The sequence below is a fragment of the Panthera uncia genome, chromosome A2 (genome assembly GCF_023721935.1).
Source record: "Panthera uncia isolate 11264 chromosome A2, Puncia_PCG_1.0, whole genome shotgun sequence".
NCBI classification, from domain to species: Eukaryota; Metazoa; Chordata; class Mammalia; order Carnivora; family Felidae; genus Panthera; species Panthera uncia.
In genome coordinates this window covers 145839874-145858983 of record NC_064816.1, presented here as the reverse complement: position 1 = coordinate 145858983, position 19110 = coordinate 145839874, and the positions used below count along the sequence as shown (strand labels likewise).

Genomic DNA, 19110 nt, shown 5'->3' with positions numbered 1-19110 from the left:
CAATATTCTTTACTGTGATACCTGTATCAATATGTAAATTAAATGCACGGTTAAATCCCGTACCAGTAAATAACATTATACGACATGTGTCAATGTAGGTATTTGAATAATTTTTTAAATGTTACTGTTTTAGTAGATTCCAGAATTGAATTGTGTAAGTTCTACAGTAATGGTAATGTTTAAATGTGTTTTCAAACAGTTGAAAGTTCCCAGGTTCTGAGCATCTTCTCATACTACAGTGTAACTATGAACAGGTGCCCCAAATCATGAGATAATTCTTGAGAAGCAGTATCTCGAGACAGTTCTAAAATGTGTATGAATTGACTGATTCGAAATAAGGAATTCACAGTATTCTAACACAGTGACTAGCTTTGGTGCATATATACACAAGATGGTAGAAAAGGTAGTTTTTCCTTTTAATGTGGTGAATATATGTGATCGCTGAGGGCAGTTGATGTTACTGATACTCGTTTGCACTGTGACCCACATGTAAATTTTTGTTGAGCATCTGCTGTATCCCAGGCATCATCCTACGTGGTGAGGGTACAGAGATGAGTATGACAAGACCCCTGCCCTCATGGAGCCCCACCTAATTTGGGGGGGACAGGTCTGTTAACCTAATTAACAGACTGTAGTAAGAGCCTTAAAAGAAATGGAGTCCAGCTATAACCAAAACTACCACGGTGATTTCAACAGGAAAATGACTCATAACAAGACGTCTGAAGGGATGCAGTCCGAGGCTGGGCATCAACGTCCCACACTCCCTTCTCCTCCATCTTCCCTGTCTTAGGGTCACAAGAGGACTGCTGAACCTCTAGGCATTGCGTCTGTGTTTTGGATGGGAGCAGGAGAAGAGAGCTAAGGACTCTTTGCTTTTCAGGAAAGCCCTCCATAGGGGAGACCGAATTGGTGTCAGATGGCCCTGTGTAGCTCTGAGGGAGTCTGGGGATTCAGTTTCTCTTTCACCTCTGTAGCAGAGGAAAGCCAGGAAGAAGGGGGTGCACTGGACACCAGCTGAGCCCAGCCCCAGTATCTACTTTGAAGTAGAATCAGCAAGTGCCAGAGATATACAGGGGAAGGGAGAGCCAACTGCCTGGGAAATTCGGGTCTTCACAGAGAATGGACCAGTTGAGTAAGTTCAACTCGGGTGGTGAAAGGGGGAGGACAAAGCACTTTTTTGTTCCTTTTTGAATTTTGAGTCCTTATGAGACCTGTAATATCAGATAAAAGGAAACATGCCATATTCATTCAGGCATTCATTTTGTGTTTGATTCTAATGAACTTTCTGTCCAGAAGTGAGTTGACTGTCCAACCACGGTTGCTGAATTTTTATGTTTTTAGCTAGCTACCTTGTAGACTATTCTATTCAAGGACAGAGATAGCAGGACTTAACTTTTTTTTTTTTTTACAATCCCTGTATTCTACAATTTACTGTCAAGTAATACTTGATTATCTAAGCCTGTGACTTTTCAAGATCAAGAAGTTACTTGTAATGTCTTAAAGCTTTTACTCCCTAGAATGGTAAATGGCCTGCCTGTGTATTTGGGCCACTTGGCCATAATGACCATTTCCTTCTTCAGGAAACGTTAGTCACCTGAATCCTGCTCTAAATATAGGCAGATGAGCCTAGTCCTGATTCTCTAATCAGATGTCAGAACTGAAGGGCCTCCAGTGTTGAAATTACCTGAAGATAATTAAACATTTTATATATTATGCCTAATGAGCAACCTGTTCACAGTGGCAGTACTTTGTTGATCTGCTTACAGTAATTTGTAACGAATAATTTTGTTTCTTCCAGTCCCTTAGTGTGTATGTATATTCCCTATCTTTATCAATTAATTTAATAAACGTTTATTGACCGCCTGTTACTGATCCTCTGTAAGGCCTTGGGAATCCCAAGACTTACCAGCTTAGTTCCTGCTTCAACGTATTTAGTCTAGTAGGGGGAGAGAAAGACCTAAAACAAGCGCATTAAAGGGTTGTGATTGCTGTGGCAGGAATTTATATGTGACATAGTAGGGATCTGAAGGCAGAAGAGGTCAAGTGTGGTCCTAGGGGTCAAGGGGATAGTGTGTTTTGAGTAAGAATGCCATTACAACTTCAGGCACCATGATTCATAAAGCACCTGTCATGTAATTTATAAAAAGCATTTGACACTTGAGCTGAATCTTAGACACTTTTGTCCGGGAATCTAATAGAGAAGTGGGGTACCATTCTAAAGAGAAGCAACAATGTGAGAAAAGTCACAGGGACACAGAGAGACCCTGTGACGTTAGGGTAAGGTTTAAAAAAAAAAAAAAAAAAAAGCAAGCTCAAAGCTACAGCATTCACTATAAAGGATTTAACAAGAAATAGGACTAGAGAGGTCAGTAGTGAGCAGATTATGCCTTGTGTCATACTATTTATTTTCATTCTCTTCTTTGAGGATTCCATTAAGACTTTTTTGGTAGGTGAGTAGTCGTGTGATCAGACTTGGATTTTAACGAACATCACCCAAACAGATGTATGGAGTCTGAATTAAAATGGTGTAAGAAGTGAAAAAAAGATAGGAAATTATTGAATGTCGTGGCTGCAAGGACATATGAGAAATGTTAAGAATAGTCTCCTCTAAAGACTTGGTCAATTTATGGAAAGAGCCTAAATGTCCATCAACTGATGAATGGATAAAGAAATTGTGGTTTATATACACAATGGAGTACTACGTGGCAATGAGAAAGAACGAAATATGGCCCTTTGTAGCAACGTGGATGGAACTGGAGAGTGTGATGCTAAGTGAAATAAGCCATACAGAGCAAGACAGATACCATATGTTTTCACTCTTATGTGGATCCTGAGAAACTTAACAGAAACCCATGGGGGAGGGGAAGGAAAAAAAAAAAAAAGAGGTTAGAGTGGGAGAGAGCCAAAGCATAAAGACTGTTAAAAACTGAGAACAGGGGCCCCTGGGTGGTTCGGTCGGTTGGGCGGCCGACTTCGGCTCAGATCATGAACTCGTGGTCCGTGAGTTCGAGCCCTGCATAGGGGTCTCTGCTGACAGCTCAGAGCCTGGAGCCTGTTTCAGATTCTGTGTCTCCCTCTCTCTGACCCTCCCCCGTTCATGCTCTGTCTCTCTCTGTCTCAAAAATAAATAAACGTTAAAAAAAAAAATTTTAAAACTGAGAACAAACTGAGGGCTGATGGAGGGTGGGAGGGAGGGGAGGGTGGGTGATGGGTATTGAGGAGGGCACCTTTTGGGATGAGCACTGGGTGTTGTATGGAAACCAATTTGACGATAAATTTCATATATTGAAGAAAAAAAAAAAAAGACTTGGTGATTGATGACATGCGAAGTAGCAAGAACTACATGGAGTCCGCACATTTTCCAGAAGATGATGCTGGTCTTTATCATCATAAAAAATACTGAAAAAGGGGCAAGTCTGTAGGAAAAGATTAATTATGGTGGAGACAAATGTAGAGGTGAGCTTCAACCAGATGATGAGGACACTAACATGGGAAAAGGGACCTACATCCTTAAATGATCTTACAGGATAGAATGATCCTACCAACTTTGATACTCTTAGCACTAGACTGTCTGAGAGAATAAAATTACATTGTTAAAACTGACATAATACCCAAAGTGATCTACTCAGCGCAACCCCAAAATCCAGTGGTACTTTCACAGATACAGAACAAACAATCCCAGACTTTATATGTGGAACGACAAAAGACTCCCAATAGCCAAAGCACTCTTGAGAAAGAAGAATAAAGCTGGAGGCCTCACACTTTGTGATCAAAACATTATAAAGCTTATAGAATTTAAAACAGTAATGTGTTAGCATAAAAATAGATTCACAGATCAGTGCAACAGAATAGAGCGCCCAGAAATAAACGCATACCTATATGGTCAATAATTTACAACACAGGAGCCGAGAATATACAGTGTGGAAATGGCAGTCTCTTCAATAAATGGTGCTGGGAAAACCAAACAGCCACATGAAGAAGAATGAAACTGGACAACCATCTTACACCTTGCACAAAAACCAACTAAAAATGGATTGAGACCTGAAATCATAAAACATCTGGAAGAGAACACAGGGGTTAATAATCTCCTTGACATTTGCGTTGGCAGTGATTTTTTGGATTTGACACCAAAAGCAGAGACGACAAAGCAAAAATAAATGCATGGGACTGCAGCAAACAAAAAGGCATCCATACAGCAAAGGAAATTAAGAAAATGAAAAGGCAGCCTATGGAAAGAGAAAATATTTGCTGATCATATATATAAGGGGTTAATACCCAAAACATTATACAGAATTGCCATAACTCAATAGAAGAAAAAAAATCTGAATAAAATACAGATAGAGGACCTGAACATTTTTCCAAAGATGCCACACATGCCAGCAGGTACATGTAAAGTTGCTTCACTAGTCATCAGGGAAATGCAAATCAAAGCCGCACTGAGCTACCACCTCTCTCACCTGTTAGAATGGCTGTCATCAAAAAGATAAGACAGCAGGCGTTAGCAAGGATATGAAGAAAAGGGAGCCCTTGCATACTGTTTGTAAGAATGTAAATCGGTGTCACCACTATGGAAAAGAGTATGGGAGTTCCTCAAAAAAATTAAAAATAGAACTACCGCATGATCCAGCAATTCTGCTGCTGGGTATGTATCTGAAGGCAGTGAAATCACCATCTTGAAAAGATACCCACAACCCCTGTGTTCAGTGCAGCATTGTTGACAGTAGCCAAGACATGGAAACAACCTGAGTGTCCATCGAGAAATAAATGGATAAAGAAAATGTGATCTGTCATGCACGCACACAGGAATATTATTATTCAGCCATTAAAGGAAATTCTGCCACTTGCAGCAACATAAATGGACCTTCAGGGCATTATGCTAAGTGAAATAAGTCAGACCATAGTATAGAGAGAGAACCAATACTATATAATGTCACGTGTATGTGGAATCTTTAAAGAAACAAAATACTGTGCTCATAGGTGCATTGAACAGACCGGTGGTTGCCAGAAGTGGGAGGTTTGGGGCAGTGGCCGAAATGGGTGAAGGTCGTCATAAGATACAAACTTAACGGTTGAAAGATAAAGAAGTCCTGGGGATGTAATATACATCACGGTGACTATAAAGGATAAAAAAGAAACTTTACAGAACAGAATATAAAAGCTCGTCTTGACAAAATAAAAAAGCTGGCAAGTTAAGAGATAGAAGGAGTGATGGGAAGGCAGAGAATTTTACAGAGGGATGAGATACTGTCAGAACTGATGGAACAAGAAATAAAGGCTTAAATAAGTGTCATTGGTCACACCTGGGTGACTCAACTAGTTAGTCAGACTCTTGACTTTGGCTCAGGTCATGATCTCATAGTTTTGAGATCAAGCCCCATGTGGGGCTCCATGCTGAGCGTGGAGCCTGCTTGAAAGTCTCTCCCTCTGCCCCTCCTCCCCCAACCCCCACGCACACACATGTGCACACTCTCAAAAAATAAGAGTTATAAAAAGTTAAAAATGTCATTTAAATTTATGAAGAAAGAGAAATTGATGTTTTAAATACAGGAAATTGGGAGGGTCTGGAGAAGAAGATGGTGGTGAGCTAAAGCCTCACCCATGTAGCAGGAAGTAAGAAGGTAGTATCTAAAGTTAATAATGCAAATAGTACCCTGAGTATATTATTGAGAGCTACGAAAATCATCACTAGAATTAAAACCAAATGATTAAAAAGTTTCTTCAAATCAAATACACCAATTTATGTAAGTTTTTTAGTAACTGCATTAAGTACTAAAAAAATGTTTTAATTTTCGTATCCACATTGACAAAACTGGTTCATCTTTTTCAGAACTGGTTTGACTTTGTTAAATTTATTCCTAAGTATTTTTTTTTCTTTTTGATGCTATTGTAAATGGAACTGTTTTCTCAATTTCATGTTTGAAATTTGAATAGTCAACCTTTTATCTTATGAAATGCCCATCTTTGTAATAATACTGGTTAATTTTAAAGTTTCTGTTGTCTGACATGTAGTCACTCTAGTTCTTCTAGGGTTCCTCATTTATGTTTAAAAGACATACGTTTTCAGCATATGCTTATTTTTAGAACAAAAGTGTAGACAAACAGTAAAATGTTAACAAAAGTGTCTTACAGACTTACGAGTTTTTTGGGTTTTTGTATATTCTGAGTTCTGTGATGAGTCTATTAAAATTAGGGGGGAAAGTGACTTCGGTGAATCAGCTAGATTTGTTTTGTTGTTGCAAATGGCAGAAATTAACAGATAGATATCAGGCATTTTTTAAGACTAGTCCAGAACCAACAGGAAAGCTGGAGGACCAGGCTCACCTGGGCGGGAAGATGGCAGCTGCAGGACTCCAGATGGCAGGAAGTCCTCAGTGGTCTCTTTCAGGTTATGCCACCCAAGAAGTGAGCTCTTTTTATTCTCTCTTTTGATCTCCAGTCGAGATTCAGAATTCAGAAGTGAGAGTCCTGCATGTGTCAGGTAAATCTTTGACACTCCACGGTGAGGAAAGTCCATGGCACCTTGAGTTACATAGTCCCAGGACTCTACACAGTGGGGACAAAGGATTCCCCAAAATGAAATCCGGATGCTGTTTTCAGAAGAAGGGAAATGAACTCTGGCCGCTAAAACGCAACAGATGTTCGCTATAATATTTAACTTTTTGTTAGTGCCCGATTATAGTTTATAATGCTAATCGTGAAAGCAGCTGGGAAAGGAGACGGTTTGAACAGAGCGGTCCCAATTACTGCCGCACAACCTGTGGAGGACTTACCCCATCGAAGTTCTCACTCACACATTTCTCTCCCAGTTGACTAGGAGTTCGGCTGTGTTCCACCAAGCAGTTAAGTTCAATTACAAAATGAGGAAACGGAAACTGTTACAATCGTATTGGGGAGGACTTTACAACAATTTAACACTTCCTAGAATGCCATCTCCTTCTTGGCTTACCTAATCAACTTGTGCTTATTCATTGAGACTCAGCTCAAGCATTACCTCCTCCAGGAAACCTTTTTCCCTTACATCCTCCTAGCACATCCCACTGTGGTTAACAGATCACTCTTATTCTTATCCCCTCTGTCACAGTGGTTCATGTGTCTGTCTCCCACTAGTCAGACTGCCAGACTATCTTGGTTTTCTTTGATTCTCCTGCTCCTTACAAAGTGTCTACACATTCCCTAAATATTTGTTGAATGAGTGAGTGGCTGTCCGAGCAAAGGGGGAAGGCATCTTGTATAGAACCCAAGATGTATAACGACATGATGAGGGGGCCCTACGACTAGAGCAGTGAGACATAAATGGGAGAAGAGACCCCTGGGCTTGACTCGAGTTGGTCTCTAAGTGACCATTTCTACCAAGTTTAGAGAATTCTGTAGGTCTTACAGAGGAACAGTGGAGATTTGGCAGGAGGAGAAAGGTGAGACGCTAGAGGCTGGTTGATGACTAAACACTGGTTGGGGCTGTAACTAGCGAGGAGAACCCCTGGATGGTGGAATATTGGGGTCTCTGGGAGTTTAAAAAGTTCCGACCTGGCTTGGGAGCAAATTCACCCCCCAGGTGATTGGCACTTTTGTAGGTATTGGGAACCCAGCGGTAATTAATACAGATGGATTCACCCTCCCACGGAGCTTCATTCTAGTAAAGCAGCTAAAACAACAGACACAAAGGTGTGTGTGTGTGTGTGTGTGTGTGTGTGTGTGTGTGTATGCAGTCTCAAAACTGAAATGCCGTGTTGCAAGTGAAATATTCCAGAGCCACACTCTCCAGGTAAAGCTTTGGAGCAGGCTGGAGAGGATTTCCCTAGGGTACAGAAGGGACCTCCTTCCATAGCCCACATAGCAGTCATTTACTGCTCAGTTTTTGTAAACATAATGACCAATATTACAGTGTTCTTTAGGATTGTGTCTAAAATAAATGGTTTGTAAGCTCTGAATTTTAGAAATGTGCCATATTCATGCACTCTCCACAAAGTGTTAAAAAAGAAAAACAATTTTGTCACAGTAATACTTTCTTCTTTAGCGAAAGTGATTCCCCCATTTTTGTTTTTGTTAGAGAGAGAGAATAAGCAAGGGGGGACAGGGAGGGGGCAGGGCAGAGGATCCAAAGCAAGGTCTGCACTGCCTTCAGAGAGCCCAACTTGGGTTTCTAACTCAGAAACCATGAGATCATGACTTAAGCCGAAGTCAGCTGCTTCACCGACTGGGCCACCCAGCTCCCCTCCCCACTGTTGTATATTATAGACAGAGATGATCTTTTAAAGCTTAACAGGTGCATGGTAGTATAAATGAAAGGCAGTCATTGCCTGTTCTTGGCAAGTTGTGTTTGTAACTTACAGTTCGTAGTGCCCAAAAAATAATTTGGTATTTTTACCACTTAATCTTACAACCTAGCCAAGTACTTTGGGGGGGGGGGGGGTTCTTCAGTAGAAGGCACTCCATTAGTTTGGGGATTATTAATTCTGGACATAAACATTAGCCTGTGCAGATAATGGAGTTCTCTTCTGTCACGGTGGACTCATTTAGTATTAACGCTCTTCCCTCTCTTTTCAGGGTGCTGATAAGTCTGTGAAAGGTCCAGATGGACTAACTGCCTTTGAAGCCACTGACAACCAGGCAATCAAAGCTCTTCTTCAGTGATGGACGGATGGGCTGACAGCTCTGGAAGAAGGGCTCTCCTGTGGCCTCACACTGCTGCCTGTCTGTCTGTCACTCTCTATCTGCCAGCTTCTTCAGCTAAATACTTTACGAGGGGTGAGGGGAGAGAGAAATTCATAACAAATCAGACTACCAGAAAAAAACATGTTTTGGAAGAGAGGAGAAAACCGTGATCAGGCTTTTACTCGGATTCCTGATCAAGTCCGTCTCTTTTCCATTTCCAACAAAATATACCGCTCATTCCCAAGGGAGAACCAAGACAAAATACGCCAGTAACATTTGACCTTTTCAGCTCCCTAGCTAGTTTATTCATTAGGTTGTGTCGAGGGTCTGACTATCCCAAGGCCAGCTCTCCGTGTGTGCAGCCCTAACTGTGCGAGCAGCGGCGGCTGCTGTGACGTAACTCTGGGTGCTGAGATCAGCAATTGGCTCTAGCCTTCTGCCTTAAGACGCACTCTCCTGGGGGCCTCCTGGCGGAGTTCAGAGCGCTGCCCGTGGTCGGCGACCAAATCTTCCCTCGGCGACTTTCAGCTTTACGTGGGAGCTCAGTTAAGGTGAGGGGGCACACTCCTAAATTGCTGGATGACTCAACTTTGGATTTCCTCTCCCCTTTCACATGGGTGTCATGTGTCTTTAGATAAAACTGACTAGTTTTATTTATAAAATCTTAAATTTTGGAAGCCTAAAGGAGAAATCATTCCAGTGTGCATATTTTTTTTTCTCCTCTAGATTCAGACGTTTTTAGAGCATTCAAACACTTTCAAACTCCTGCTAGTAGTAAAAGGGGATTTAAACATAGAGTCATAGCCATAGCCTGTGAGTGTCATACAGAGAACAGTTGTCTTAGTACCTACGGATTTTCTTCATTTGCTCTTTGAATGGATTGGCCTCGATTATGTTTGGAGAATCAAGGAACATTCTTTGGAAATCCTCTGTCAGACCCACCTTGGATACTGATTGCTCACTGCACCAAAGCTGTCACTGGGGTGAGATTTACAATCTGGACAAGTTGAGCCCCGTCCCTTCAAAAATACGCTTGTTACCAGGTTTCCCCAAGTTGTCGATAGGCTTCTGCTGAACATCTGCCAACCCACCTACATGATCTATTTTTGTTTTCTAAACCATTCATCACATTAAGTGTGACATCTGCAAAATGTATTCCATGTTCTTAAAATGCAGTGCCCTAAAATGGGTGTTAAGACCTGCAGGAAGTATTCAGACACATGTTCCAAAGTTTATTCCATGAGCAGTGCAAGTAATTAAAACATATACCCTTAAATTTGCTATCCTGCATTTAAAGTATTGATTCCTTTGACTTGCCATCCATAAAAGCTTGCTAAAAATGTTAGGGTTTTTTCCTTAGCCAAATCATGCAATAATTGAATGTACCTCAAATTTTTAAAGGGGGGGTTGGGTTAGGGACTTCTATTCAGATTGTGGATAACAAAGAATTCATGATGATTTTTTAAGGTAATGTAGCATTCTAAAACAGGGTTAAACTACTATCAAGAATAGCCAGCTAATAACAAATCTTACTGATCGATTGCTGATTGGTTTGTTAGGGTGTGGATTTATGGGTGTGTGGGGGGGGTGGGGGGGGGGGGGTGTGTGTGCGTGCGCTCTCGTGCATGCGTGCGTGTGTATTTTTCCCCCGTGGACTTTTTTTTTTTAATCCTGTGGCTTTTACGCTTACAACTAACCTAACCCTGTAATTCTCCTGCATCCGAGAAAACAATCACAAATAAAATGGTGGTTTAAATACTTTGATAATTTGGCTAATTCTCCAGTCTTAACGCAGCCTATTCGCGTTGGAGTCAAAGTCAGTAAACAGTACTTTATAACATCACTGAGCAGAAACAGACCTATCCTCATTGAAGATGGAGGGCACTTTATCAGTTGGTAGCAACAAGGTGTTTTGGTATCTTTGTTTTCACCTCTTGGCAGAATGCTATGGAAAGGCTTGGATTTTACCCTCTAGAATTTTCACCTTTCCTTTCAAACCTGTGGTAGTTGGCTGTTGCAGAGAGTGCACTGTCCTATCATTCCTAAACCTGGCCTGCTCTCTCCCGTCATCAGGTGTGGAGACCATGTGCTTCTTTGTACAGTTGAGCCTGCATTTCTTGTAGTGCAGTAGAGGCTACCCCGCCTTCCCTCTTCTTTCTCAGCCATTTCAGAAGCCCCATGGTTTTGGAGCAATTGCTTGAGAAATAACATAAACATAGAATAGACTGGCCAAGATGGTTGACCATTTTTTTTAACTAGTTTATTTATAATGTATTTCTGAACCACTTGGCAGAGAAATTCACAACACTTAATGTTCATTTTTTGAGTAAAGGAAGCTAAAATCATGTCTGCTTTTTGGTACTACATGCATTAGTAGAAGGTTAAGTAAGTTTTGTTCTCCACTGAATATTTAACATCTCAAGAAAAATCTTGCATGTTCTGTAGTTTTGTATGGAGTCATTTTGTATGCACTAGATCAAGTAAAAACAGGTGGTGTGCCTGTTCACGGTAGTGTACTAACAAATTCGCCCTCGCAGCTTCGAACCTGCATCCGCAGACCCAGAGTTGGTGCACAGCACCCGAGAATCCCCAAGTAGCTCTTCTATGCGTCGCTCACCTTCCACAGCCAGTGGGGCACAGAGGAGAGGTAGTTGGGTACAGTGGGTGCGAGCTGCAGGCAAGTAAGGCCCTTTCCTCGTTGATTTCTTTCCCCTCAATAATGGATCCTCAAATCTCTATGTACTGACTTTTTTTTTTTTTTCCTAAAACTTCAACTGAGCTGCTCTTTACTTCATGCAATATTGTGTACTCGATTGTGTATAGAAGAAGCTGGGGAGAGTGCCCTCCTACGTAAGCAGTTGCAGTGTTTTGCATGCAAAATTTTAAGAATTTAAATCGTCCTGATTCTATTTTGTAAATGGAGAAACAATCATATCTTTCTAAGCAGTAATGGAGGAAGACTAGTGCTTTGTGCATTTTGATATATTTGAGTTCGTTTTTTCCCCACAATGTAATACTTTTGACACAGTTGGGTTTCTCATATTATCCTAGTCCATGTACATCCGAATGCTAAATAATACTGTGTTTAAGTTTTGTGTTGCAAGAACAAATGGAATAAACTTGAATTGTGCTACAAGGAATGCATCAGCAGCATTTTTACCGCCCACCCGCCTCGGTTACCAGGGCCTTTCTTTGCCAGGCTCCTGTACCACTGTACAGGTCCTGTGACTGACCTGACTCTTGAGTCATCTCAATTTCCCCCTGCCTCCCACCTCTAGAAAAAAACTAAGTGGAAAGAAACGAAGACATAGGAAAGATTTAATTGAAGTAGAGTTACTACTCATGGGGAAGTTTTGTTTTTCTGTCTCCTGATACAGACCGTCTCACTTACAAATGTTCGGTAATCCTCCCAGCTTTCTAAAAGCAAGGTACAGCCAGTATCCTGTAGAGCACCAGGATCTGACCAGGTGCGAAGGAAAACCGGGTCATGGGAAATCACGCCCATCTTTCGTATGCTCCTTAAGTCACTGCATATCCCGGTGGTTCTCATTTGCCAAACTTCCTTGACCGTGAGCACTTCCTTAGAGTACTTCTCAGAACGATGTTCTGATTTAGCGTTAAATCCCTTTGAACCTCAAAAAACCCATCAAGATTATCTCTAGTTGGGTTCTGTAGTAATCTTGTCAACAACCTAAGACTACTGCGTATTTTACTTTTGAAATGGTCTGAGTGGTAATACACGAGGTTGCTAAGTGAAGCAAAAGCTATCTTTCAGAAGCTTGAGGTTGCTGACTGAGGTTTCAGTGGGGGGTAGCAGGTGGCTGTAGGTGGGAGCGTTCACAGATACTTTAATCCATGAAACTTCCGTTTTAAGAATTGGGGTTCATCTAAGTGTTTGAATCTAGTATAGATTTTTAGTCAATGGGAGACACTTAGAGTTACTATGAAAATCTTTTGTGATTAGAGATCGGCTATCACAGGACTCCAGCGGGGAGTCAGATGGGTTACAAGGGTTTTTGTTGTTGTTGTTTTCACTTCTACAAGACCAGTGATTCTCAAAATGTCCCTGGCCTGGCGACATCACCTCACCCTGATTCAAATGCCCAGCCCAGGCCTACCAAACGCCAGTCTGGGCCGAGCCCATCCGTCCATGTTGTAACAAATCCTCCAGGTGAAAGACCACAGACAAACTGTCTAAAAGCCTATAAATGCGAGGTCATCAGAGTGGCTTCCTAGGGACAAAGCAAATGGAAACCTTCAACACGTGAGACATAGGAAATTCGTGGGTGGCCACAGTTCTGCTAAGACGATCTTCAAAGCTACACTCTGGGCAGAAGTAGTGGGGGTAGGAATGTAACCAGGGCTGCTACGATGACAACACTGAGGAGAATGACCATTATTAGGGATGTTTTTTCCCCACCGGATGTCCTGTCAGTTGCTGTGGATAGGGTTTCCCCAGGGTCGGAGTCCCCATGACGGACTTGCTTGAATTCTGCCCACGTTCCTCCCTCAATTCCACAGAGGGTTGAGGAGGCATGCAAGGCATTTGGGAACATGGGTCTGGAGTCTCCATATCTTGGGCTCGCCACACTGCCGATCACTGGGGATGCCCCACTTAGGGGTGTCCCTGCTGGTTTCCGTCCGTCAGCCCTACAGCAGGAGAGCGCCACACCGGGAGGCCAAGTCCCGCTTTCTCAACCCCTGTGCCCTGTGCCGGCATCGGCGCTGTGAACACGGACGCTCCTCTGCCGTGGGTGCTCGCTGGCTCCGGAACAGCACCCCCACCCCGACCATCGTCTGTTCACCGTTAACAATCTTTCCCAGACGCTAGCCAGATCATCACGCATCGGCCAGAGGGTATTTTCCTTCAAGGCTCTTATTTCATTGAGACAGAATTACCGATTGAGAATAAAAGTGATCAGCAGCTTTCACAGCACCTGCCACCTGGTAGACATTGAGTGTTATTTGTTCTGGAACTACTAACGTCAAGCCATTACACAAATATGAAATAAGCTCTGTTTCAGTCACTCCTGACTGAAGGATGGCTGTTAGGACCCTGGGGCTACACTTAAGCGTCCTTGTACCTAACTACTGGCCAAGTAGCCTTATAAGTGCTACTGGTAACCTCAAACCCAAATCAATGAAATTAAGACAAATCTTACAGTGACCATGATTCATCGAGGAAATGCTGACCGTGGGATCAAATGCAGGTCACTGAGCCATTGTGGCCTATACTAAAGCACAGCTATAAATAGAGTAGCGAAACAAAGGATGGTCTGGCCACCCTAGCAACTTCTGTGCTTTCAGTAGCTGCAGCAGAAGATAGTCTTATCTACACGGTTTGGATAGAATGATGGGTCACACGTCTGGCAACATTCACGGCCACAGCATCTTATTACACAAAGGAAAATCATGCATAGACAACTCCTGATCGCTGGGTGGTTTTGACGATACTACTAGATAAACATTAAAACACCAACAACAAGAAGATTTTAGTTATTTTTGAGAGAGAGAGCGAGCACGCAAGCAGGGGCAGGCAGAGAGAGCGAGGGAGACAACCCTAAGCAGGTCCCAGGCTCAGCTGTCAGCACAGAGCCCAATGTGGGACTCGAACCCACCAACCATGAGATCATGCCCTGAGCCGAAGTCAGATGCTCCACTAAAGGAGCCACCCAGGGGCCCCGAAAACCTTTGTAAGAACCATCACTTTTCTGAGGTTTTACTACTAAGTCGGAAAATGTATTAGGATCTGTGTGTCGCTGCCTAAACTCTTAACTTGTTCCAAGCGTTCACGCACATCTGCTGCAGCTGCCCCGTCTGGCCATGTTGCCAATGCTTAGGATTTACTCGTCTGGTCTGCTTTTCAATAGGCTGGAATGGGGGGGCGGGGGGGGGCTCCTGGGTGGCCGACTTGGGCTCAGATCATGACCTCACGGTTCATGGGTACAAGACCTGCATTGGGCTCTGTGCTAACAACTCAGAGCCTGGAGCCTGTTTTGGATTCTAGGTCTCCCTCTCTCTTTGTCCCTCCACTGTTCTCTCTCTCTCTCTCCGAGTAAATAAACATGAAAAAAAATTTTTTAATATAACATTCCAAATAAATAGGCTTGAAAGTACTCAGATCTATGCTGATTTCACAACTAAATTCTTTAACATTTATTGTATGCAAGTTAGGAGCTAGGCATTGTGCCAAGGACTTTTTTTTTTTCTTTTACACCCCATTACCTTACTCAGTACTCACAGTAACTTTAAAATGGAAGACTAAGAAACCAACACTCCATTGTCCCTTACCCCAGCCACTGGCAACTGCCATTCTGGTCTCTGCTTCTAAGACTTTTTTTTTTTTTTTTTAAGTTTGTTTATTGGAGAGAGAGACAGAACTGGAGAGGGAGGGGCGACGGGGAGGGACAGAGAATGAGGGAGGGAGGAAGAGAGAAAGAGAGAGAGAGAGAGAGAGAGAGAGAGAGAGAGAATCCCTAGTAAGCTCCATGCTGTCAGCGTAGAGTCTCATGAGGGGCTCAAACTCAAACCACGAGATCATGACACAACAAAGAAGATACGGTGAGGCATAAGAAGTTAACAAAGCAAACTCAAGGTCAGTCTATGAGTGTTCCCTGAGGTAAGGACCCTGTCTGCTTCCCGGTCAGCTCTCAGCACTCACTGCTTATTCTGTTCAAGCAGTGGAGAATCTTTACTATGTTCACAGACCAGTTGGCAGAGCCTTAAGCAGTGGCTGCCTCTTTAGGGCCATCAGATGTGGAAGAGTACACATCAAGAGTCTGACAGTCCGACAATAGGTGATGCATGCTGCTGAAACCATCCCTTCTTAAAGGGGTTTAATCAGCCTTGGGCCTTTGCAAACTTCTTCTGGTTCTCATGTTTAGCAGCCCTCAGTTCTTCCAGGCTCTCCTGGCTTTGATGGTTACCAGTTCTGGGTGCCGTCAGCCTGTGCAGGTTTTGGTGATAACAGGTCTTAGCTGCTATGCCCTTGGCTGCTTAGGTCCCTGCTTAACATGAGTGACTCCATCTTGCTCTCCACAGCTGAATTAAATGTTAATTCTAGTTTTAGTATTTTGAGAAACCTCCACATTGTTTTCCATAGTGGCTGTACTAATTTACTTTCCCACCACTAAGAGCATCCTTTTTCCCACTTTCCCCAAGACTTGTCCATTTTTTTTATTTGTCCATGTGTTATTTTTTTTCTATAGATATAATAACCAACCATAAAGGAGGCAATAACTTACTGTTGTTCTGATTTGCCTTCTCCTGAGGATTAGTGACATGAAGCACCTTTTCACATACCTGTTGGCCATTTGTAGGTCTTCTTTAGAAGGAATTGTCTTTTGGCCAGAAGAGGTCTTATTTTTTAAATTCAATTGCTTGGTTTTATTGCTGTTGAGATATAGGAGTTCTTTATATACGTTGGCTACTAACTCCTTATCAGACAAATGGTCTGCAAATATTTTCACCCACTCCATAGGTTGCCTTTTTGCTTTGACGACGACTCCCTTTGCTGTGCAGCAGCTTTTTAGTTTGATGTAATCCCATTTTATTTTTGCTTTATGTTGCCTGTGCTTTTGGTGCCAAAAGAAATAATTGTCTGGCCCAGTGTCAGAACCTTTATCCTGCTTCCTTCTAAGAGTCTTTTGTTTCAGGCTTTACATTTAAGTCTTCAATCCACTGTGAGCTGGTTTTTGTTCACAAGGGTCCCATTTCATTATCTTTTGTGTGGATATCCAATTTTCCCCAGCATCCTTTAACAAAGAGACTTTTCCCCCATTGACTGTTTTTGGCTCCCCTGGTCAAGTATTAGTTGACGCTATACGCGAGGGTTTATTGCTGGCTCTGTATTCTGTTCCATTGATCTCTATGTTGTTATGCCAATACCACATTGCTGATTGCTATAGCTTTGCAATATTTCTTAAAATCAGGGAGTGGAATAGCGCTTGCTTTGTTCTTCTTACTCAAAATTGTTTTGGCTGTCCAGGGTCTTTGGTAGCTCCAAATCAATTTTAGGAGTCTTTTTACATTTCTGTAAAAAGATCATTGGGATTTTCTTAAGGATTGCTTTGAATCCATGTGTTGCTTTGGGAAGATTGGTCCCCGTTTTAACACTATTAATTCCTCCAGTCAATCAACAGGAGGTGTCCTGCTTTTGTTATTTCTTCTACCAATTTTTTATAGTTTTTAGCACACAAGTCTGTCACCTCCATGGTTAAGTATTTTATCCCCTTTGATACTATCGTAAATGGATTTAATTTTCTTTTTGGATAGTTGTTCTATACAGAAATAGAACTGATTTTTATATCCAGGGACTTACTGAGTTTTGGTTCTGACAGCTTAAAGGTAAAATTACAAGTCCTTGTTATACCACAACACTATGAGCCTGGAAACTTTCATATACCTATGCTTATCAAAAAACTACCACTTAAAGGAGTTAGTTTCAGGATATTTCATTGTTTGTTTCCCCATTTTAACTGAAAATTTACTATGATCTGAGCACCATTCTAAGTATTTATGTGAACAGACATGTTTAATATTCATAATAACCCTATGAAGTAGGACTATCATCATCCCTATTTTCAGAGGAAAAAACCAAAGCTCAGAGAAGTTAAGTAACTTGCCTGTGGTCACACAGCCAGTGAATGGTAGAGCCCAGGCTTGAACTCAGGCAGTCTGCCTAAACTTTGTACTCCCTATACCTTATTATTTTGCCTCTCCAACTTTCACGGAACCAACTCATGACATTTCAATTCTGTGAACAGTTTTTACCAAGTTCTCAAAAAGATAGTTAAAAACACAACGGCTTTTGGATTTTAAACAGTCATGTGGGAAATACTAGGTAACATGCATTGATCAATCATTTCTCATGATGAAATCAAGTTCTATAAGGATGACAATTTTCAAGTTTGAGAGGCAGCAATACTTGAGTGTAATGTACATTTTCTTGGCAATCTACAAGATTAGGATACAAATAATCAGCAATCTACAGTCCACAGGCCAAACCTAGCACACCTCCTGTTTTTATAAATAAAGTTTTATTGGAACACAGCCGTACCCTATTCAAGTACACATATATACAGCTGCTTCCACACTTCAACAGCAGAGGGACTAGTTGCACAGAGCCTATGGCTTACAAAGCCTCAAGTATTTTCTGTCAGGTCCTGCGCTGAAAAGGTTTGCCAACTCCAGATGATAGAAGTTTAGGTGAAATAGGCTGAGAAATACCCTCTGGGTTTGGACAGAACCTAGTTATAGAGTGATTAGCAAAGTCATGAGAGAATGTAATAGGTCAGTAGGAGCCACTGAAAAGTCAAGCCCATGAAGAACGCATCTCTTTATAGCTGTGATAAATGGTTCCAGTAACCACCCCCAGTGAGTCATGCCTCCCAGAACGTATGCCCTCTTGTAACCCCTCACGCTGATGCTTGAGCTTGGCCATGCTACTTGCTCGGGCCAAATGGGGCAAATGTGAAACCTGAAGATGCTTCAACAGGTACTTCCTAGTTGGGGTTTGCCCCCTTGGATCTCAGCATGAGGAAGAAGTCCAGAGTTACCCTTTAGGAGAGGCCACACAGAGAACTGAGCTGTCCCAGCCTACAGCCCCGGCTAATCACCATTCATGTGACTGAGGCCATCTTGGGCCGTTCACTTCCAGGCATGTGAGTGACCTCAGGTGAGACCAGCCCAAAGACCTCCAGCTAAACGCAGTCCGAGCTGCACAAGTGCCAACAAATTGTGGTGGTTTTAAGCCACCAGGTTCTGGGGTGTTTTGTTTATGCAGAATAGGTACCTGACGCAACACCCTAGCTGAAGGGCGTAGGGTCTGTGGCATCACCTAGGGACGAGACAAGATGTCTGAATAGCAAGTGGAAAATTATGCACATGCACACACACACAGCAAACACTAAATACCATGAGGGACCCAGGATCTCCTTTTCTTTCCAACTCTTGAAAGGAAGAACAGATTAAGAGAAAAAGATCTTTGCCTTTCTGTTTAGCAAAGTTGAGGCGCTCTTAACAATAAACTCCTGTGCCTACAGAATCCTTATCCCTCTCTTCCCAGACAGAACAGGGGTCTCTGACGTCCATGCCAGTTTTTCTTTTCGCCTCCTGGACAAAGAGATTGGTGGGGATGAGTCAGATACCTGTGCCAAGTTAGTAGCTTTAAGACAAAAAAAGAAAGCAGCGGTTTAAGTAGTGTGGGCGGGAGGGCACAGGGTGGGGAGGTTGGAAAGGCGGGGGACAGCAGAGAAAAAAGGGGAGCCACCAGGGCTCAGCGCCTTCCCCCGAGATTCCCACCCAAGCTGCAGGGTGAGCCAGTGCTGTCTTCCCTCACAAGGAAGGCGAGGATGCCTCCGTGCTGGCCAGCAGGGGTGGGCGTCCTGACAGCTGGAGAGCAGGATCCTTCACTGTATCCAAGCATACTGACTCAACCCAGACCTGGGAAATCATTTT

At 42.6% G+C, this 19110-nt stretch overlaps 1 protein-coding gene across 1 annotated transcript in view; it reads left to right on the top strand.

The window, feature by feature from the left end:
* MTPN (myotrophin) overlaps positions 1–11788 on the top strand; it is a 58131-nt gene extending 46343 nt beyond the window's left edge. The window contains exon 4 of the mRNA XM_049641921.1: positions 8545–11788. Within this exon, the coding sequence (XP_049497878.1) occupies positions 8545–8631 (87 nt within the window). The 3' untranslated portion in view covers positions 8632–11788. The remainder of the gene's footprint in view (positions 1–8544) is intronic.
* The last annotated feature ends 7322 nt before the right edge of the window (positions 11789–19110 follow it).